Source organism: Capricornis sumatraensis, chromosome 1 (assembly GCF_032405125.1).
Source record: "Capricornis sumatraensis isolate serow.1 chromosome 1, serow.2, whole genome shotgun sequence".
In the NCBI taxonomy this organism is placed as follows: Eukaryota; Metazoa; Chordata; class Mammalia; order Artiodactyla; family Bovidae; genus Capricornis; species Capricornis sumatraensis.
Genome location: NC_091069.1, coordinates 248,101,865 through 248,125,094, shown reverse-complemented (window position 1 = coordinate 248,125,094; position 23,230 = coordinate 248,101,865). Strand labels below are relative to the sequence as shown.

Here is a 23,230-nt window from a genome sequence, read left to right as displayed (position 1 = left end):
CCCTCCCTGGATATGAATTGTGTATTCTAAGCACATGGACTTTTTCGATCTAAAGGCTGTCTGTTATACATTTATACACTAAAATACACTCTGAAAGATTCCGGGGTCTCCTCTGCTCTCTCCAAACCTTGGTGAACCCCGTGCTTTGCAAGTGTATTCTTCAGTCACTAAGTCACGTCCGACTTTGCAACCCCATGGACTGCAGCACGCCAGTCCTCCCTGTCCCTCACCATCTCCCAGAGTTTGCCCAAGTTCATGTCCATCCAACCATCTTATCCTCTGTCACCCCCTTCTCCTTTGCCAGGGTAATGGAACACAAAGTTGTAGTTGCAAATAGGAAATTTGGTTGACTTTTCTTTTTTTTCTGGATGAGTGAATATTTATTTACTTTTGATTGTGCTGGGTCTTCATTGCCGTGCAGGGACTTTTATCTAGTTGTAGCGAGCGGGGACTACTCTCTAGTCATGATGCAACAGCTGCTTGTCACAGCGGCTTCTCTTGTTGTAGAGCAGAGGCTATAGGCACACGGGCTTCCGTAGTTGCAGCCCCTGGGCTCTAAAGCACAGGCTCAGTAGTTCCGCACAGGCTTAATTGCCCCGCAGCGTGTAGGATCTTCTCCACCCAGGAATGGAACTGGTGTCTCCTGCATTGACAGGCAGATTCTTTACCACTGAGCCAGCATGAACTGGTTGACTTTTTTTTTTTTTTGGTTTTGTGTGACTTGAAATTCCAGGTACCCTATTAGCCTGGTATTTATGCTAAAGTTCTAGCAACTTGTGAAACTGTTTTGAAGCAGGGTCTTTTCAAAGGCAGGTGAGAGATTCCTCCCTGGGGGCCCCACCCTTTGAGGCCGGAATGGGAGCAGAGCCTCTGGGAGAGTCACCTGTTTATTTGAAAGGAGGCAGATGGAATCTGGGCTGAGTCAGCCCTCAGGTACTTTGCCTGGTGTAGACTGCTGAAAGGACCCTCGGGCAAGCTGGGGGTTCGTTAGCTGGAACACGAGGCAGTGGCTAATGATGAAGATATGACTGAGCAGAACTCTAGAACACTAACAGCCAGCCTGGAAAAGACCCAGCTCTCTCCTGCCCTCATTTGAAAGGCAGTGTCTTATATGTGTCTTTTAATGCATAGAGACCGTGGAGGAGAACGCATTCTCAGGTTTTTAAGCCAAGGAAAGCCCACATTAAGCTGCATTATGTAGTAACAATACCTCCTGGTAGTGTTCTTGTTCAGTCACTCAGTCGTATTTGACTCTTTGCGACCCCATGGACTGCAAACTCATGTCCATTGAGTCGATGATGCCATCCAACCATCTCATCCTCTGTCACCCTCTTCTCTTCTTGCCTTCAATCTTTCCCAGCATCGGGGTCTTTCCCAGTGAGTCGACTCTTTGCATCAGGTGGCCAAAGTATTGGAGCTTCAGCATCAGTCCTTCCAATGAATATTCAGTGTTGACTTCCTTTAGGATTGACTGGTTTGATCTCCTTGCCATCCAAGGGACTCCCAAGAGTCTTCTCCAGCACCACAGTCTCAAAGCCTTATTGTTCATTTTAAAGAATCCAAACAAGAGAAGGGATGGTGAGTATGGGTGGGGGTGGGGTGTCGGAGCCCGTGTGGCCCAAGGCACACCCCTCGAGGGGATGAAATAGAGCATCCACCCAGCATTCTTTGGGGCTGGCTGCCATCTTGTTTCCAGTGTTTTCCACCTCAGTCCACTGGGAAGTGAAGTGAAGTGAAATTCTCTTAGTTGTGTCCGACTCTTTTCGACCTCATGGACAATACAGTCCTGGACATTGTCCAGGCCAGAATACTGGAGTGGGTAGCCGTTCCCTTCTCCAAGCAGATCTTCTCAACCCAGGGATTGAACCTGAGTCTCCTGCATTGCAGGCGGATTCTTTACCAGCTGAGCCACAAGGGAAGCCCCTAGCCCACTGGGAGACAGCGTATAAAAATATATCTTCAACCATGTGTTGTGAACAAGCAGCCAATAGGGTTAGCTTTATAGATGTTTTGAGAATTTTCAGCCAATGACACTTTACTTTTTAAAATGAGTTTCTGTTCCAGAGTAGAAGTAATATTTTATATCAGACTCATGCCATCTCAGTGGCTCAGTGGTAAAGAATCTGCTTGCGATGCCGGAGACAAAGGAGACGATCGTTCGACCCTGGGGTTGGGAAGAGCCCTTGGAGGAGGGCATGGCAACCCACTCCAGTATTCTTGCCTGAAGAATTGCATCCTACAGTCCATAGGATCACAAGGGAGTCGGACACAGCTTATTGACTGAGCATACACACACGCATGCCATCTTACAGAATAATTATCTGACCAAGGCTGGATGCAGAGCTGGGGCAGAGACCTGGCTGGGAATTCTGAATGATTAGTGAAAGGTCATTTCTTCCATCTTATTTTGAAGTTCTTTCTTCATGATGTCATGTAGTGTGATTAAAGCAAAAACTATTCAGTGACATGAACCTTTTAGGTCCTTTTTATCAGCTGTGTTTCTAGTTCTTTTGAAGACAAAAGTAATGAAATTACTTCCAGTTCTCTGGAGTGTTCTCAGAGAAGGAGGAGCTGGAGCACTTGTTGTTGTTCAGTCCCTCAGTCGTGTCTGACTCTCTGAGACCCCATGGACTGCAGCAGGTCAGGCTTCCCTGTCCTTCACCATCTCCTGAACTTTGCTGGGAGACTCATATCCATTGAGTCGATGATGCTATCTAACCATCTCATCCTCTACTGCCCTCTTCTCCTTTTGCCTTCAATATTTCCCAGCATCAAGGTCTTTTCCAATGAGTTGGCTCTTCACATCAGGCCAAATTATTGGAGCTTCAGCTTTAGCATCATCATTCCTTCCAATGAATATTCAGGCTTGATTTCCTTTCAGATTGACTGGTTTGATCTCCTTGCAGTCCAAGGGACTTTCAAGAGTCTTCTCCAGCACCATAGTTTGAAAGCATCAGTTCTTCATCCTTCACCCTTCTTCATGGTCCTGCAGATCAAACCCATGTTTCCTGCATCTCCTGCATTGGTAGGCAGATTCTTTATCACTGATTCAATCCCTGGGTCGGGAAGATCCCCTGTAGGAGGGCATGGCAACCCACTCCAGTATCCTTGCCTGGAGAATCCCATGGACAGAGGAGCCTGGCAGGCTACAGTCCCCAGGGTCGCAAAAGAGTTGGACATGACTGAGCGACTAAACAACAACAGAGAATCGGACGTGAGTAAAGTAACTTAGCACACGTGCACCTGGGAAGCCCAAGTCATATCAAACGGCTCAGTGTGATTGGGATGCTCTGAGGACCTAATGTATAAACTCCAGAAGGGAGCCTCATGAACAGGTCTGTGTTTGCGGCAGGGAGACTCTAGGGTCAAGATCGGGGTCTCTACCTGTTTGTCCGTATTTGATAGACATCAACCTTGATCACTCTGGCCCTGGGTGGAAGGGTCTGTTTGACCTAGCATCGGGTGATCCTGCTTTCTGCCATTACAAGAGGGGACCCCGTGGTTACAGGGACAGCCTGGCCACTATTTGCCTGGGTTGAGATCATTTAATCTCCATTGTGTATAAAACACCATAATGCCCTGAAAGAAGATTACTTATATTTAAAATCTCTTTTCCATTTTGTTCTGGTCCATTTGACAAATGGGACTTTTACTCTCAGGGTGGAGGAGCAGAGGCTGGCCCTGGTCATTATCCCTCCCCACTGGACCTGTAGGAACGGTGGGGGCATTTTGTTTGCCCGTCTGGAAACTGATCAGATAGTTGTTTTAATTAGGTTTCTCAGGCGAACACTGAAGAGAGGCCGAGAAACGGTCGGTCCATATGACAGGTGTTACTGAGAGCATTGGCATAGGGCTGGGAAGACCTTCCAGGGATCTCTGCAAAAGGTGTCCCAGTTTTAATGATTGCACCTAGTTTCCAGATGTGACGTGAATGGTAATTGTGACCTTTGAGGCTTGCATTCTAGAAGTTTTAAAGTCTTAAAATCTATGCTGGATTATTGGTTTAATTGCTTTTAACTGGGCGCTTCAGCTGTCCATGTATCAGAAACGAAGCAGTGGGGTAGCTTTTTAAAAAAAAATTTCATTCTTTTTTATTTTTTTATTTTTTATTTTTTTTTATTTTTTTTTTAAATTTTAAAATCTTTAATTCTTACATGTGTTCCCAAACATGAACCCCCCTCCAATTAATGGATTTATTTTTGACTGCACTGCAGCACGCAGGCTTTCTCTGGTTGTGGTTTGCAGCTTCTCATAACAGTGGCTCCTCTTGTTGCAGAGCGTGAGCTCAGAAGCTGTGGTGCACGAGCTTAGTTGCCCTGAGCCATCTGGAATCTTCCCTGAGCCATCTGGAATCTTCCCTGACCAGGGGTGGAACCCATGTCCCCTGCATTGACAGGCAGATTCTTTTCTTTTCTTATAGTTACTTTTAACTTTGTATCGGTGTATAGTCAATTAACAAACAATATTGTGATAGTCTCAGGTAAACAGCGAAGGGACTCAGCCATATATATATATATATATATTCTCCATTTTCCCCCAAATTCACCCCCATCTAGGCTGCCCCCTCGGATTCTTAACCACTGGATCAGCAGAGGAGTCCAGCTTTTTGTAGAACTGAATACAAACAGAAACCAAACTCTTCCTTGAGTTAGGGTGCTAATGAATCTGTCAGGGTTCTCAGTGACGTTCTAATTAGCTTCGTATAGAAAGTTCCATAGAAATAACAGAAGTCAACCAATCACTGACTGTTTGTTTTTTTTTTTTTTTTTTTTTTTTTTTACTTTAAGGAGTAAAACGACCTCAGCTCTTGAGACAAAGGACAGAATTTTCTATCATGTCACTTGTGTGTGTGTAACTCATCCGGCATCAAAATACATTCCTCCTACAAGGAATGTTTACAGAGCATTTATTTTTAAAGTGAATAGGCGACATTTCTTATACAAACATTTTTTTGTTCCAACCTTTGATGAACTCTGGAGATACAATAACATGATGAAGATGTAACTAATCCACATAAGTCAGTCCTCAGAGAGGGCCTTTACAGCAACGGATGAAAATAAGGGTTGTGCAATTTTCTGCCAGTATTTAGAAAAGGCAGGGTTTTCTCTTTCTACCCTGTGCTGCCAAAAGCTTTTATAGTGGACCCTGGAAATGGACCCCTTGCTGGGGGGTCCCTGTGTAGTACAGATCATGTCATTTTTGGAGGGGCAGGTGGGCTCTGAATGGAGCTACGCCTGTGAGGGGGCCAGTGAGCCAGGGATCAGGACGGGGGGAGGGAGACAGGTTTTCAGCCTGAACTTTGTGAAATAGCAGTTGCCCCGGCAAAGTAATTATTTTGTTAATCTTTCTACTTGGTATTTTAGGTTCTAAATCCACCAGAGAATTAAAGAATTTTTCCTTCCTTCCCAAGTGACACCATCCAATGTGGGGGTCAGCTTGTTCCCTTGGGAGTGTGGGGGTCCGTCTGGTCTTCCTCTCAGACTCTGAGGCCTTGGCTTTGCCCAGACATGCTGGCCCCCTGCCAGACACCCCTCATCCTCCCCAGCACCCCTCTACCAGGCACAGCTGGTACCTGGCCTCATAGTCAGCCTGCTCTGGGCTCGCTTGGCATGCTGCCAGGAGTGTGGCCAGTCCCTCCTTCTGGAAGGTCTGCTCCTGTAGGGGATTTGCTGGAAGGGACTGAGTGCTTCCCTTTGCAGTAACAGCATTCACAGTCCTCTCTCAAAATGCTTTGTGATTTATGTCAGGAATATGGTCTGGTTTGTTCCTGATGTAATTGCTTTGTCTCATAGGTTTTAAAATGAGCTCATTTTAACAACTCTATTTTTGTTAAGACTGTATCATTTTATAACCGTTCAATATTTCACAGTTCTTTGAATTATCCCCCACATCTTTTTAAACCACAATAGGTTACAATATATTTAAATAGAAACAATTTCTTATGTTCTGGGTACTTAAAATTTTTTTTTTACCTGTAAACATCCATAACTAATTTTCTTTTTAAGGCTCATTTTTTTTTTTTTACTGAGAGATGGTGGCTAATGGCTTTCACACCGTATGAATCAATTGCCCAGGAAATTTAAAAATCAGCTGCATGAAGAAATAGAAAAAAGAAATATTTAAAGGACAAAAAAAGTTGTGTGGAAAGATTCTAACTAGATTTGGGCGAGTCCTGAGAATACATCAGGAAGAAAAGATTGGAAATATTGTTTCCAGTCTTTAAGCTCTGGTGTAATAGAAAAGATAGGCATCTAGAGAGTGACCCACATTTGAAGCTGAGTTCTCGTTCTTGCTGACCTGCAGAGTCCAGGTTGTTTTGTTCGGTGAACTGAAGATGGGTAAGGTGGACACTCTCCTCTCTCGGGTGTAAAGTTTGCGTGCTTTCTGGCCCCTCCTCCAGGTGGTATTTTGTCACGTGGTGGGCGAGACCATCCAGTTCCTGGTCAGCGCGGGGCCACCCTCGTCTGAGGACACGGGGCGCTCGCTGTATGGCGTGCGGCTCTCTCCGCTCCATCTACAGGTAAAACTGGGAGACTTGAGTGTGTCCTAGGAAAACAGTGTCCGTAAATCTGTCGGGTGAGTGGGGGTGCTGTCACAGACGTGAATGCTCCTATTTTCATTAATTACTGCTCATTTGTTTCAGACTGTTACCTTCATATTATATTGTCTTTGTGGGACATACAAAAGTGTGCATGTAATACGTTTATGTACAAATACACACAGGCTTCCCTGATAGCTCAGTTGGTAAAGAATCTGCCTGCAGTGCAGGAGACCCTCGTTCGATTCCTGGGTCGGGAAGATCCACTGGAGAAGGGATAGGTACCCACTCCAGTATTCTTGGGCTTCCCTGGTTGCTCAACTGGTAAAGAATCCACCTGCAATGCAGGAGACCTGGGTTTGATCCCTGGGTGCGGAAGTTCCCCTGGAGAACGGAAAGGCTACCCACTCCAAATAAATAAATAAATACACACATGTGTATACATGCATCGGTATATATACACATGGATACACACACAGGTATTTGCACACACATACATATACACACCTGGAGAAGGAAATGGCAATCCACTTCAGTATTTTCTCCTGGAGAATCGCCATGGACAGAGGAGCCTGGCGGGCTACAGTCCATGGGGTTGCCAGAGTCAGACACAACTTAGTGACTAAATCACCAAAACCACCATATGTACACACATATGTATACATATATATAATGAATTCAGAGTTTCCATCTATCAAATATGGGAGATATGGTATTTTTCAAGGCACATGTCCAAGATGTTGTTGACTGTTGGATTGAGGATGATGGCATCTGAGATGAGGAAGGTGGTTCTGTTAATAATTTAGAATCAGGTGCTGGCCCTCAAAAGTCCCCTGCAGCTTGGAAAAACAGCTCAAGGTCTGGACTTAGCATTCTTCCTTTTAGTGTTTGAAAAAATCAACTTTAAAAGGCTCATTATTTTTATGTTAGCAAATGAATATCACCATTATTTTTGGATAGTCAACATTATTATAATAATTGTAATAGACACATAATATGTAACTTTTATAACTGATATATTTTTATACATTGAACAATGATAAATAGAGATAATAATTATAATAGACTTAGTGACTAACCCACCAGATAACTGTGTATGTCACGCATGGAGCAGAAGTTCACTGATGCTCTTTGTTTAGAGCAATGTAGAAATTGTTAATTTCTGGGTCTATTTTAGGGGTCACTGCCAATTCAACTTGTGCTTGGCTGCTAATTTGGGGGTGATCCCAAATCTTTCAAGATTCTCAACCACAAGAAGAGATTGTATTCCATTTGGTTTCCTTAAAAGACATGGTTTTAAACAACCAGGACAAACAATTTCCGGCTACCTAAATGGCTTTTTTTTCTGAAACCCATCCCCCACCCCCATCCATTTTCAAGAGTCAGGGAAGTTAAGTCGACCTCATGGACTTGTCCGATGATAAAGCCCTTCTGCTTCCCCTAGTTTTTTGGACAGTGTGGTTAGAAGATAATTGTAAAGTCTGGGATGTGTTCAGGATGGGGTGAGTTCAGCAAGGACCACAGACATTCACCAAGGAAACACGTTTGCTGAGATGCTGTTGCTATGCCACTGTACACAGCTCAGACACAGGTAATTCAATTGTGTCTTTGATCTCTTAACACAGTTTAAAGGCAGCCTGTCGGTTACATCTCAAAGCAGAAGCAGCTGCTAGAGGTTGGTGAATTATTAATGCTCATGGCAGGAGACATTCCCTCCTCTGTTCTTCAGATAAAAACTGCATAGAGACCAGCAGCTACACCCTCTCCCCCACCTGGTGGAACAACTCAGGGACTGTGGCAATGAAATTAAAGCACGATCTTGCTAGAGTCGCCCAGAATTACAGGGCAACAGGAGCATCCTTTGTCTTACCTGGCTGCTAGCATGAGTGGGAGTACCCAGTATTGAGAAAACAATTCTACAGCCATCCTTTCCTTCCCTTTTCCTGGGTGGTGGGAGGAAGCATGGAGATGGGAAGGGTCTAAACTTTGGCTTTAGAGGGAGTCTCCTGCTGAAGAAGGAGGGATGGCAGCTTAGCTTGCTGTGGCTGCTGAAGCAAATCACCACATCTTAGCTGAAAATGGCACACATTTATCAATCACCATTCTGGAGGTGTGATGTCCAACATGGGCTAAAATCCTGGTGCTGGTGGGCTGTCTTCTTTTCTGGGAGCTCTGGAGGGAATCTGTTTCCTTGCTTACCCGTTGTTGGCAGAATTCAGCTCCTTATGGTTGTTGGACTGAGGGTCCAATTTCTGGCTGGCTGTCAGCTGAGGGCAGGTCCCAGCTTCTAGAGGCAACCTTACTCTTGGGCTTCTGACATCCTCCTTTGTCTTCAAGTCACCTCTCTCTGCATGCTCTTCTGTCTCCCTCTTCCATCTTTCAGGGCTCCTATGCCTCTGTGGGCTCACTGGAATCATGTAGGATTGTTTCCGCACCTCAGTGTCCTTACCCTGATCACACGTGCAGAGTCCCTTTTGCCATGTGAGGAAATCTATTCACAAGTTCCAAGGAGCATGCTTGTCTTTGCGGGGAGTACGGGGGGTGCATGGTTCTGCCATGACTTACAGGCAGGGCTGGATGGGGCCCTGGGAGAGATTGGAGTCCGTGTGGAGGTTGTGCAGTGGCCCAGGCAAGAGAGGCTAAGAGTGCTGATGCGCCCCTGCATACCATCAGGGCGGGGTGAGGGAGGGGCACGTGTGAGTGTGTGGGAGCGGACAAGGCATCCCGGCTCCCTTCTCTGTGCCTCCGGCTCCAGTATGTCTTGGTGATGCTCTCAGAAGAGCGCTGCACAGCAGAGGTTGCAGGGTTTTCATGACATCTGGTGTTCAGCCCCAACCCTGATGTTCCTCTCTGAGTGGTTGGTTGAGGTAGAGGAAGGTGCTTGTGGGGATGGGATAGGCTACATGACAGGGGAGGGGCAGTCAGGAACTGGGGACTCTCCTTGCAATTTTGAAAGCACACAGAATGCCAAGGCAGGGGATAAACCACTGTCTAAGAAAAGAACACACAGACATACATCGAGGCTCCGGTGGAGAAAGCAGCCCTCCAATAATCTTTTTTTTTTTCTTTTTTTTTTTGAACAGCTGGAGCTCCACATGAAGGAGAAGAGGGAAGACATTCAGATCAAGTGGTCCTTCATCAGCGCCCCAGAGATGGCCATCACAGTCCAGCCCAAAGTCCTAGGGGAGGTCAGTTTGTGAGGTTTGGTGATTCCCCCATCATGAATATGCGAACATGGGCGTGTTGTGACTACCAGCTCTGGGAGACGGAGCCTCTGATCAGTGGGGTCTCAGGTGTGTGATCCTGGGGGATGGCAGGCAGGGCAGAGGCAGGGCAGCATGGTGGGTGGGGGGTAGCTTCCCTGCATTTAATGCCAGGCTCTCACCTGGGCTGCACCTGTAATCACCTAGCAGTTTTTAAAAATTCCCAAAGACTGCCCCGCCTCCCCAGGCAGGTTTGATTGGCCCGGAAAGCTTTTAAAGCCCGCTTGTGCGGTGGCGGCTGAGAGCCTCTGTGGTGGTAGCATCTAGGTTTTCCTCGCCCTTCTGTGACACTGCCCCTCCGTTGCCCTCCTTCCCTGTAAGGGCACGTCACTCACCTCCGTCTCGGGCTGGGTCCAAGACCTGGCTCCCAAGGCCACCACCTCCCTTCTCTCCCAGCTCTTTCCAAGCTGCATCTCCAATCTGAAGGGCACCCCCCTGCTCCCACAGCCTTGGGTGTGTGAGGAAGTGACTTGGGAAGTGGGGCTGGGGGTGTAGGGCAGGCTGCTAAGTCACGTAGGGGCTGTTACTTTTAGTTACTGGAAAGATCATTCAAAATCATGTACACTGAAGGCTGAGGTCGTGACGTTATTCCTTTGCGGTGGCTTTTATGATATTTTCTTGAAATTTCACTCTATTTCAGACTCTTATTCTGTTACAAAACTATCACCACAGCTGAAATATGTGTATTTAAAAATTCTTCCAGGGGCTTCCCCAGCGGTCCAGTGGTTAAGACTCTGAACATCCGATGCAGGGGGCACGGGTTTGCTCTCTGGTAATTCTGTTTTTAGTTTGTGTGAACATTCTAGAACATAGATACATTTCTTTTGAGTATTAATTATTATAATCTAATAGAGCTTGCCATCTGGTGGTGCATGTCATCCTGCTTTGTTCTTCTACAAACTTCTTTTCATTCTTGGGCTTTTCAAACTTTTTGGATTAAAAATTTTTTTTTTAATACCAAAGTTTATTTCTCAGAAGCAGGGAGATCAGGGCTTATGCAGTGGTTCCTCTGTATCATCTGGGATCCAGGACCCTAACCTTTTTTATTCCACTATTGTGAGCACGTGATTTCTATCCTTTTTTTTTTTTTTGGCCACGTACAGCGTGTGGGATCCTAGTTCCCCAACCAGGGATTGAACCTGTATCCTCTATAGTGGAAGCACAGAGTCCTAACTGCTGGACCGCCAGGGAAGCCCCTTGAATACTTTTTAACTTAAAAAAATAAAATCAGATGTCAGTGAAGAAAGAAAAAACACACGTCTATATGTTTGGGGAAAGAGACTGAAAGAATATACACAGAAATGTTGACATATTTCTATGTTGTATGTGTCTTATTTTTAACCACTTTAAAGAGTAAGGAGCATGAGTGACTTCTGAGGTCAGTAAAGATGAGAACGAGTGAGTCTTTCCTAGCCTGAACCTTGCAGAGCCCCAGCAACAGGGAGTTTGTTTCATGTTGAGGGCATCAGGAAAGCCATGTGTTGGCCTGCCCTCTGCCCGGTTTGGAGATGATCTGGTGACAACCTCCTCTTTCGACAGGACCTGGTAGCTGGGACAGAGGCAGTCTCTGAGAGCCTCAAGGACATTCTGAAGCACCTGGTTAGCTCTGCCTCCCCATCAGTGGTTCTGAGCACCACGCCTGCGGACCTGAAAGAAGTTCAGGTAAACCGGCTCTCGGTTTGTGGTGCTTCACAACCCCACGACGGACCATGGTCATCCTCTCTTGGGGGATCAGTGGCACCTCCCATCCCTCTGCCCCGCCCCAGGGCAGAGCAAGATTGCACGGCTGCTGGTGGGTGACGACTGCAGTCTGGGGCGAAGCTTTGTGTTCAGGGCACAGGGTTCCAAGGCCCCGTGGGAGGGAAGGAGGAGGTGTCTGGACCACTCAGCATAGTCCACGTCTAAGTAGCCCAGAAACTGTCATTTTCAGGGACCAGTACGTGACTTTTCACTGTCCATCCAGAGCCTATTGTTGGAGACCTTATCCTTCCAGGATCAAAGTACCTGGGAACTTGCCCTGAGACAGACAGAGCCAGCGCACTGTAGCCACAGACTTTGAGCCCAGGCCCGGGACAGCCTGGTGACCAGGCCCTGCCTCCAACAGCACCACCTCTTGGAGGTCTGCCTCTCTTGGGCAGTGCAGACACACGAGGCTGTCTCCTCTCTGTGGGTCCCTGCCCATGCTGCCTGCCCTCCCTCCCCATTCTGGGATCCTCACCACTGCCTGATTAGGTGCTAATAACTCTTTGGCTAAATTTACATTCATGAAATTTACCCAGGCCAGCCCCTGGGCTTGGCCTCTCACATCTTTACTGGCAGCGCATCTGAAAACCTTTGCTTGTGATGAATTAATTCTCCCAATTATGAGCAGATCTTCTTATGCTGGTTACGCAAAACAGGCATGTACAGTCCCTAAAGTGGTTTTTCATTCGCGTTTCCAGTATTTTTATGTGGCATGGTAGAATAGCCACCATTATTATATGATGTGAAAAAGATGTTCGGTCCCAGTCACGTCCGACTCTTCTCGACCTCATGGACTGCAGCACGCCAGGCCTCCCTATCCCTCACCATCTAATGGAGTTTGCCCAAGTTCATCTCCATTAAATCAGTGATCCAAACATTCTCTGTCACCCCCTTCTCCTCCTGCCTTCAATCTTTCCCAGCATCAGGGTCTTTTCCACTGAGTCAGTTCTTCAATCAGGTGGCCAAAGTATTGGAGTTTCAGCTTCAGCATCGGAGGGAATGCTGAAGGAGGAGGGAATGGCAAGCCATTGCAGTATTCTTGCTGAGGACCCCATGAACTGTATTTTAAAAAAAGGCAGTATGATAGTATAACCTTAATTTGACTTTGATGCAGGCTCTTGGGCTCTGGTTCCTCTTAGGGCATCAGCAGCCGTGAGTGTGTAGAGTCTGGAGACAAAATCTCTCTGATTCCCTGGACACATACCAATGGATCACACTGTTCTGTCACTCCCTCTGGGCACTGAGGGTTATCAGAATATAAGAAGTAGGCTTCACCCTCCTGACGAAGCAGAAGGAGCCGCTGAGTAAGCAGACAGGCAGAGTGAGGGTTTTGTGGGTGTTTGTGCAGGGTTCCCAGTTCATCAAAGCTGCCTGTTTGGAATATGACTATACATGCTTCCCTGGTGGCTCAGAAGGTAAAGAATCAGCAATGCAGGAGACCCGGGTTTGCTCCCTGGATCAGGAAGATCCTCTGGAGAAGGGAAAGGCAGCCCACTCCAGTATTCTTGCCTGCTTCTGTAATGCATTCTATAATGCTTTTAAATACATTTGCAGAGTTTATGTATCAAAATAGCATGCATACTATATTAGGGTTCTGTAGAGAAGCAGAACCAAGGGATGTGTGTGTGCATATATTTATGTACACGAGCATCTCTGTAACTGTGTGAGCCAGCTATATACATATAATTGCATAATGTGTATGCGTGCTTATCTGCTTAGTCAAGAGCTGCATGCCCGGGCACCCCACGGTCCAGTCAGGTTGACACAGAAAATTAGCCATCACACACACAGAACTGAGAAAACATTGCATCTCCACCCCAGACATGTGGGTTACTCTGTCCCCAGAGCTCAGGGACCTGGATCTTAAGGATTCTATGACGACTTCTTGGCCACCCCGCCCCTTCAGCTCACAGTCGGCAATAGTGTTTTCTAGGTAGTGACCTAAAGGAGACTGCGGTCCTTGAGATGTTGGTAAGTGTTCCCCCCGGAAAGCGCTGTGAGGTCAAGTCAGCTTTAAGGATCGATCCTTCCTGGAAGACCTCACTGTGCAGAGGCCCGTGATGTCTCTGAGAAGCCTCTCAGGACTCCCAAACATTTGTGTCTAAAGAGCTCCTCTTAAAAAATACTCAGAGCCGTGAGTGGGAGGCGGAAGTTAGCTTGGAAAGGTTGGTCTGAAGGTGGGGTCCCCCAGGCTCTGGGAGGCTCTCCATTGGAGATACCTCGATGCTGATTTGAGGATGAGGTGACTAAGCTGCTCCAGGGCCACCTGCCTCTGCTGTGTCCCCAGCGTGACACCTGGAGGACGCTTAGCTCCTCCCCATGTGGATGGCGGGTGCGCCCCGAGGTGCGAAGCAGCCTTTCGTGTCCTGGTTGGTGTCCCGCTCGCTGCTGGTGGGCAGTGCGTGCCTGCAGCCCATGGGGCATGTCCCATTCTGTTGTTAGCTCCTGGACTGGCTTGGGCTTGACCCCATCTCCAACCGCAGTGGGCCTCTGGGGCGCCCCCTCTGGGCGAACACTTTGCTCCTCCACTTGCTTTCTGTGGGAAGCGGCTGTGAGTGAGTGACTGGTACCCTCCACCCTCCTGAGAAGGGAGCATTGTTCCAGAGCTGGCGTGAGGGCCAGGCTCCCTCTACAGGTCTCCTTGAAGATCCCTTCCCTGGAACAGGTGCCCGGTGGCCACTGCCTCTTCCCCAGGAGTCACTGCTCTCTGTTTTCCTTTCTGTAGCATCTGCAGCGCACTTCAGCCACTCAGGAATCCTGCCCTCCCAAACCTCCAAGGGCTCATGACCTCAAACTGTTGGTGAAGAACATCCGAGTCTCGCTCCTGAGCCATCCTGGTGCTTCAGGTGGGTGATGGGGCTGCAGAAAGCACCCTGGTGAGGGCATGGTGCCGGCTGGCTGTGGATGGGACTGTCTGCAGTATGAGCAGAGGGACCAGGTAGCCTCATGAGTTGTTTGTGCTGTTTGCTTCCTTCTGTGGCTCCCTGCAATCTGGTATGCAGTGTGATCTCTGCCTTTCAGCAGAGAGCACCTCCTGAACACTGTAGTCATGATGCAAGACGGTGAAAACACAGTCCTGATTTTGCACACATGAGGCTGAAGGAAGAAGGAAGGAAGGAAGGAAGATACTTTTTTTGTTTTGTCCTTTTCTCTAGCCTGGAAGCCATCTTTCTATTTTTATCTTTTCCTAGTGACGCTGTAAATACATGTTAAGCATCCCTGACCAGCGCACTCCTTGCTTCCTGGGAGAGGAGGTGCCGCATGGAATTATGGGTGTCACGACATGTTAAGCATCCCTGACCAGTGCACTCCTTGCTTCCTGGGAGAAGAGGTGCCACATGGGATTATGGGTGTCACGCAGGTGTCGGGCCCCTGGGGGCCCCTGTGTTGCCAGGAGAGGCCGCTATGGAGGAGGACAGAAACACTGCAGAACGGGTGACTCTGAATCACTGCCGAGACTCCAGGTGCCGAGGAGCCCGGGAGTGGACACGTCTTTCCACTGCGATGTGGGTTTTGCCCAGAATAGCAATGAGTTCTTTTTTATTGTCTGAGAACGTCAGGGGTTACTTGTGTTTATTTGTGAGGCGATTCATCCAGTTCCAGAAGTGCAGGCAGAGCACATTTGACAGCCACCGCTCTGTGAAGCTGGGCATAGGTGGCTGTTTTGTTGATTCAGAGGTCGCCTCTGGAGGCCACACCGCTTAGCAGGTGGGAGGGGCCGTCCGGGACGCATTTCTCACCTCTGCCAGGAGGTCCCCATCTGGGTTTGAGTCTCTTCTTGAAGGTGATTGTGGTGATTAGTAAGGTGATGTGCTGGTGCTGCTGCTGCTAAGTCGCCTCAGTCGTGTCCGACTCTGTGCGACCCCATGGACTGCAGCCCACCAGGCTCCTCCGTCCATGGGATTTTCCAGGCAAGAACACTGGAGTGGGTTACCATTGCCTTTTCCAATGCATGGAAGTTAAAAATGAAAGTGAAGTTGCTCAGTCATGTCCGACTCTATGCGACCTCATAGACGGCAGCCCACCAGGCTCCTCCATCCATGGGATTTTCCAGGCAAGAGTACTAGAGTGGGGTGCCATCGCCTTCTCCAAAGTGATGTGCATGGAACACTGAATACCACCTGTTAAAGGGTCAACACAATCCGGTCCTTCACCATTGACTTTTTATATACACAGATGACTTCATTTATTTATTTGATTTTGGCTGTGCTGGGCTGTTGCTGTGCAGGCTTTCCTCTGGTTGCGGGGAGCGGGGGCTGCCCTCCAGCTGTGCTGTGCAGTGGCTTCTCTTGTTGTGGAGCACGGGCTCTAGGGTGTCCAGGCTCAGCAGCTACAGCTTCCAGGCTCTAGAGCAGGAGCTCACTAGTTGTTGGCACATGGGCTTTGTTGCTCTGCAGCATGTGGAATCTTCCCAGACCAGGGATCAAACCTGCATCCCCTACATTGACAAGTAGATTCTTTACCAGTGAGCCACCAAGGAAGCTCTACCATTGATCACTGATTACACGATATAGTCACAGCTTTATGTCATATGGCAAGCATAGCCTTGAAGCAGACACAAATCTTCACTAGTGAAATGTCCTGTTACCTGGATCAAACACCTCAAAAATTTTTGGCTGAGCTGAGTCAACTGTAAAAACATACATCTTTGTAAGAGGGAAGCAGGTTCTATGTGAGGTACCCCCAAATTTAGCTGTTAACCCCAGATGCCCTGACTTTTCCAAGCAGTTAGTTTTATCCAAAGTGGGGCCCACATCTCTGCTGTAATGTCACCCCAGGGAGGGCACCCCCCCCCCGGGGGGCAGTGCCTACAGTCAGAGCTGAGCGGGGAGGAGTGTGACTTGGAGGCAGTCTAGAGCTGTGGACATCCAGCGAGTATAGAATCTGCCACCCCAGAGTATGTGCTTTGAGAGGTTGTAAATGGACACTCAGAAGTAGGAAAGCCAAGACCACAGACATCGAATTCAGCCTTTCTCTTATATGCAAAATGTCTTGATCCAACTAGAAGAGAGAAATAAAGGCTAATACAGTGGCCTTCTGTCTGATTACAGGCAATGCTAACCCAGTGTGTATAGTTCGGCTGAATGATCCTGTGCAGAAGTTCTCCAGCACCCTCGCAAGAAACACTACTGCCCTCACTTGGGAAGAAGAATTCACCTTGTGAGTACGGCTGGCTGTCATGGACTTGGGTTTCCATGGCCTCGCCCACTCGATACTGCCAATTCTGAAACCATCCCGTAGCACAAAAGGAGGGAAGAAAGGAAAGGAAGAGAGAAAGCGTGGCTTTAAGTCAGACATGGATTTCTTTTCGAAGGCAGCTCTTAAGTATCGGTTCACGCCTCACCTACTCCCATGCCCCGCTGTGACGAGAGATGTGTTGTTGGGCCTCCCACTTGCTTTAGAAACACACGCCATCCAGAGCAGAATGGAAGGAAACTTCTGATTGATAGTGATAGCTTACCGTGAACAATGCTGGATTCGTGATCTCTGAAGAAGATTTAGCTTCAGGACCAGAGACCAGGCTTGATCACTCAAGAGCTTTTGTGCAGCAGAGTTTTATTAAAGTAAGAAAAGGGACAAGAGAAAGCTTCTGACATAGACATCAGAAGAGGGAAAAAGAATACCACACTTGCTAGTCTTATCAAGGCCTCATATACTTTTACCCACTCCTACAACATAAATCTTAAATTAACAAGATTAGAACTAACAATTGAGAGGTCTTACCAGACCCACTCTTACAACATACATCTTACGATAACAAGATTAGTCAGAATGTTCTTGTTAAGAAGAAACATGTCCTCGAGCAAGATACATTGTTGATATATAATCATTAGTACAGAACTTAAGGAAAAACATATCCTTGAGCAAGATGAGTTTGTGTCATCATTGGCTCTGGGCTTGAAGAAAATAACCTCTTAAGTGACTAAGACAAAGCAATGTAGAAAAAAGTTTGTCCTTTTCTCCTCCTTGAGGGCTCCAGACTCCTTTTCAACCCACCAAAGAATTAATTCTTTCAATACCAAAATCTGACAAAGAGAATGGGAAAGGGGAAAAGTGTAGACCACTTATAAGTTATGATGTAGGAATTACATCATAATTATGATGTAAGAACTAATATATTATCAAATAGAATCCAGTCGCACATTAAGAATAATATACCAAGGACTTTCCTGGTGGTGCAGAGGGTAGGAGTCTTCCTGCAAATACAGGGACATGGGTTCATCCCTGGTCTGGGAAGATTCCATATGCCATGGAGCAGCTAAGCCTGTGAGCCACAACTACTGAGCCTCGCACTGTAACTACTGAATTAAAAAAAAAGAGAGAGAGAGAATAATCCACTGAGGCTGAGTTCATACCAAAAGCGCAAGTATGGTTTAATGTGAGATCTATTAATGAAATCCATTATGTCACTAGGTCAAAGGAGAACACAAAGTAATTATCTCTATATAGGCCCCAAAGATAGTCAGTGACATTTAATACCCATTTCTAAGTTTTAACACTTAATTAGAATAAGATTTATGTTCCCTTTTTTTCAAAAGATTTAAAAAAAATTACATTAGTGATAAGTATTGGAAGCAGTCCCACTGAAGTCAAGAGAAGGAGCCCCATTGTTTTGTTCTAGAAGTACTGATTAATGCGATTAGATAAGAAAAAGAAACAGTATCCAAGTAGTAGAGAGGGAGAGGCAGAACCAGTCATTACTTGGAGGTGATATGATTGCATATTTCGTCTACTCAGGGTTTCCCGGGTGGCTCAGGCGGTAAAGAATCTGCCCGCCAATGCAGGAGGCCAGGGTTTGATCCCGGGGTAGGGTCGGGAAGATCCCCCTGGAGAAGGAAATGGCAACCCACTTCAGTATTCTTGCCTGGGAAATCCCATGGACAGAGGAACCTGGCAGGCTACAGTCCATGGGGTCACAAAGAATTGGACATAACTGAGCAACTAACACGCACAGACTGCTCAAGAAAATCATTTGAAACTATTAGAACTAATGGATGTAGGATAGAAACAATAATACAAAAATTAATATAAATTATATTTTGGTAAAGTAGCTGACTATAAAAATATAGAAATCACTTTCTGGTGTTAAATAGTAAATAATTAGAAAAGTAATGGAAGAAGGTGTCCCAAGTATAACATAAAGGGGTTTTTATAAATTATTAATACAAATATGAGATTCTCATAGAAAATTGGGCAAAATATCTCAACTAGAAATAAAAAAGTAAGAATTATAGATAGCTAGAAACATCTGAAGACATATTCAATCTCAGAAATAGCTAAAGTAATGCAAACTTAAGCAAAATTATTTTTCCCCTTACAAGTGGGTAGAGAAAAACTAAAAGTGGCCAGTGGATACAGATATTGGAATAATTATTCTGAAAGTCATCAATATATATAAAAAAACAAAATCTTTTATATGCATATACCTTTTGATTGGCAATTGCTCTTTTTCTAAGGAAGTAATCACACATGTGTGCCAAGATATACATATGAGGATGTTGATCTCAGCTTGTTTATAATTATGAAATATTGGAGGCAAACCATTATTAAGGCTTGGTTATTAAGGAGTTGGCTGAATAAAATCTCATAGGGCCAGATACTGGAGTACTAGATGCCTATGAAAAAGGATGTTGCTCTATAGCTATTGACATGGGAAGATGTCCATGAAATCTTCAGTGAAAACACTATATTATAAAGGAGTGGGGAGGTATATTATGTCCTGAATAGTTACACAGCTCTACCTTTTAATACAGGAACTACTAACTACGTGTAGCTCTTTAAATTTCAATGAATTAAAATTAACAAAATGAAACCCAGTTCCTCAGTTTACGCTGGCCACATTTAAAGTTCTCAATAGCTGGGATTCCCTGGTGGTCCAGTGGTTAAGAATTTGCCTCGCAGTGCAAGGGAACACAGGTTCGATCCCTGGTCCAGGAAAATTCCACCTCCCATAGAGCTGCTTAGGCATGAGCCACAACTACTGAGCCTGTGTGCCTGAGCCCATGTGCCTAGAACCCATGCTCTGCAACAAGAGAGGCCACTGCAATGAGAAGCCTGCTCACCACAACAAAGAGTAGCCTCCACTGTTTGCAACTAGAGAAAGTCCATGCGCAACAATGAAGACCCAGTGCAGCCAAAAATAAAATAAATGTCTCAATAGCCAAATGTAGCTGGTGGCCACCAAATTTGATGGCAGTTTTACAGAACCTTTCCATCATCATTCATTAAGTTCCATTGGCTAATCCTAGGAATGTCCATGTGGGCTCAGTCGCTAAGTCATGTCTTATTCTGCAGCCCCATCGACTGTAGCCCACCAGGCTCTGTGCATGGGATTTTCCAGGCAAGAATACTGGAGTGGGTTGCCATTTCCTACTCCAGGGAATATGCCCTGCCCAGGGACTGAACCTGCATCTCCTGCATTGGCAAGCGAATTCTTTACCACTGAGTCACCTGGGAATCCTAACACCAAATATTAACTATTTCTGGATAGTGAAGTTGCTGATAATCTTTGTATTTATTTGGCTTATATGTCTCTGTAGTGTCTTGAATATTGATGGCAACTTGCATTCCTTTCTGTAAAATCAGAAAAAAAATACTGTTTCAAGAAAATAGTAAAGCATTTTTAAGGACTCACAGACCTTCTTTCCACAGTGAGTTGAATGCCAAGTCGAGGGAGTTGCACCTGCAGATTTCAGATGACGGGCAGTCCTCAGAAGGTGGGTGTTCAGCAGACAGAAGGAGGCTTGCTCTCTGGGAGGGTCATACAGCAGCCCTGACCAGGGCCTTGGGGCAGGGAGGGTGGGAGATTCGGCAGAAGGACTGGCCGTGCCCACTCAGCCACTCCAGGTCTTCCCAAGGGAATGTTTAGTCAAAAGTCCATTCCGATTATTGTTGCTGTTGCTAAGTCACCAAGTCCTGTCCCACTCTTTGTGACCCCATGGACCGCAGCACACCAGGCTCCTCTGTCCTCCACTATCCCCTGGAGTTTGCTCAAACTCATGTCCCTCAAGTCAATGATGACCTCCCACCATCTCATCCTCTGTCGCCCCTTTATCCTCCTGCTCTCAATCTTTCCCAACATCAGGGTCTTTTCCAGTGAGTCAGCTCTTTCCATCAGGTGGCCTGATGGAAATCCTAAAGAGTTCCTTTAGGGTTGATTGGCTTGATCTCCTTGCAGTCCAAGGGACTCTCAAGAGTCTTCTCCAGCACCACAGTTCGAAAGCACGAATTTTTCGGTGCTCAGCCTTCCTTATGGTCTGACTCTCGTATCCATACATGACTACTGGAAAAACCATAGCTTTGACTATATGGACCTTTGTCAGCAGTTACTCTAGTTATTAGCAAGGTCAACCATTCTGAGAAACATTATATTCAACTGGTTCTTTTCATTTTTTAAAACAAATGTCCAAAATCTTTTATTCAACAATTTTTGGCTTGAGAAGCAGTTCTCAGCCTTCTTGGGCTTAGTAAACCTTCTTTCTTAACATTTTATCTCAGTTTTTAATTGTGGTAAAACATATATAAACGTTACCATCTTAACCATCTTTGAGTGTGAAGTTCAGTAGCATCAAGTGCATTCACATGGTTGCACAGCCATCACCACCATCCAACTCCAAAATTCATCTTTGTGGCGGTTCATTCACTCAGTCTTGTCCAACTGTTTGCGACCCCATGGACTGCAGCACACCAGGCTTCCCTGTCCTTCAGCATCTCCCAGAGTTTGCTCAAACTCATGTCCATTGAGTCAGTGATACCATCCAATCATCTCATCCTCCGTCGCCCCCTTCTCCTGTGCTCAGTCTTTCCCAGCATCAGGGTCTCTTCCAGTGAGTCCACTCTTTGCATCAGGTGGCCAAAGTATTGGAGCCTCAGCTTCAATATCAGTCCTTCGTCTTACAAAACTTACACTCACTCCCCATGCCTCTCCCATAGTCTCTGGCACACACCCTTCTGCTTTCTGTCTCCACGAATTACAACTGGCTTTTCCTTGTAAAAGAAGCCCCAGCAGCTTCAGCTGAGCACATGCTTTGAAGTAAACTGTTAGCTGGCTCAGTGGTGTCCGAGTCTTTGTGACCCCCTGGACGGTAGCCCTCCAGACTCCTCTGTCCATTGAATTCTCCAGGCAAGAATATTGGAGTGGGTTGCCATTTCCTTCTGCAAAATTGGGCACATGCTTTAGATACAAGAAAACAATAATCAGAAGTAAAACTCCCTAGACTGAGCGTGGACCTGTGTATGCATGTGTGTAAATCCATAGTTTCAGTATTTATTAGGTTTCTTAAAATCTTTGTGAACAAAATGGAGAGGTGACCCTTGCCTGGCTAATTAAGCTGTGAAACTAAGCCATCTGTTTATCTCCTAAAGTTACCAAGACATAGGAAAAAGCAATTCAAGCTCCCTAGTTAATTAGCCATAATTTTGAGGCAGTTTCCTCAGCTCTGTAGTCTGGAGATAACTGGGATGCTCCTGAGATAAGAACTAACATTCCAAGAGAGGGTGTGTGGTCTGAACGCAGGGTGGAACTGCTGTTTGCTAATCCATGCCCAGGGCACCGCCCCTGCTGGCCATGTGGGAATTCCATTCCAGTCCAGCCTGATGGGATTTGTGAAATTTCTAACTTAAGTAAAAACAAAAAGCAGAACAAAGAGCAACCATATAACCTTTACTCGAACTCAGATATTTTTAACATTTTGCCCGTTTCCTTCATTGTTTGTGCTCATACATGGTGGTTGCTGTCAGTTGGTCTTTCTCTCTCGCCACACACACACACACACACACTCATACACACACACACTCACACACTCAGGGTAAACCATGTGCATTTAAGTATGGAACATCCTGGCCCTTGGCTCCTAAATTCTTTAGTATGTGCTTCCTAAGAATAGGGGCATTCTCTTATTTGTCCACAGTGTAGTTATCAGCTTCCTGAGTCACACTGATTCACTTTGTTAATCTACCGACCAGATTTTTCTGTTCCCATCAGCCGATCCCCTAAGGTCCTTCCTAGCAGTATTTCCCAGTCCAGGATAGGATCACATACCGCCTCTGATCTCCATAACTCTGTAGCCCCCTTGGTTTGTGGCTTTTCCACAGCCCGCTTGTACCTTTTACAACACTAACTTTTCTAAAATGTTCTGAAATGGGAGCGTTTCCCAGTGAGCAAGGCAGGAGGGTGGGGAGGGGGGAGGGGTGGGGGGGGCACGTCCAGGGTTGCTTCGGGGTGCAGCTGCTCTGGGGCCATCCTGCTCCCGTGCAGACACTCATGGTTCTCCCCATTCATCCCCTATCTCTTTAGCTCTGTTGGCGATGACGACTGTCCCCTTGGATTTGTTCAAGAAGCAGCCTTCCGGGCCTCAGAGCTTTACGCTAACCAGCGGGGCCTCCTCGGGCAGCTCGGCGTTGGGTTCAGTTACTGCAGAGGTATGACGTCCTCTATGAGGCCAACGTCCTGCTCCAGCCACTTGAGCAAAGGGACATCTTTGTTGATGTCATGGTCTGAGCACAAGTTGAAAAAGAATTTCCAGACATGAGGCAGAATGAGAGAAGAGAATTTATTAGAGTGGGAGACACTGTTAGAACAGCGGACAGGCTCAAGGAAGAGCCAACCCCTTTCGAGGACTATTGGCCAATTTTTACAGCCTTGAGATAGAGGAAATTCATGCTAGAATGGTGGTATTAAGTGATT

General features: G+C 46.4%; 1 protein-coding gene across 1 annotated transcript in view; it reads left to right on the top strand.

The window, feature by feature from the left end:
• Positions 1-23,230, top strand: part of C2CD2 (C2 calcium dependent domain containing 2) — a 60,369-nt gene that overhangs the window by 19,646 nt on the left and 17,493 nt on the right. Inside the window, exons 3-9 of the mRNA XM_068979773.1 lie at positions 6,401-6,520; positions 9,622-9,726; positions 11,341-11,463; positions 14,270-14,390; positions 16,596-16,704; positions 20,197-20,261; positions 22,841-22,965. Coding sequence (XP_068835874.1) covers positions 6,401-6,520; positions 9,622-9,726; positions 11,341-11,463; positions 14,270-14,390; positions 16,596-16,704; positions 20,197-20,261; positions 22,841-22,965 — 768 coding nt within the window. The remainder of the gene's footprint in view (positions 1-6,400; positions 6,521-9,621; positions 9,727-11,340; positions 11,464-14,269; positions 14,391-16,595; positions 16,705-20,196; positions 20,262-22,840; positions 22,966-23,230) is intronic.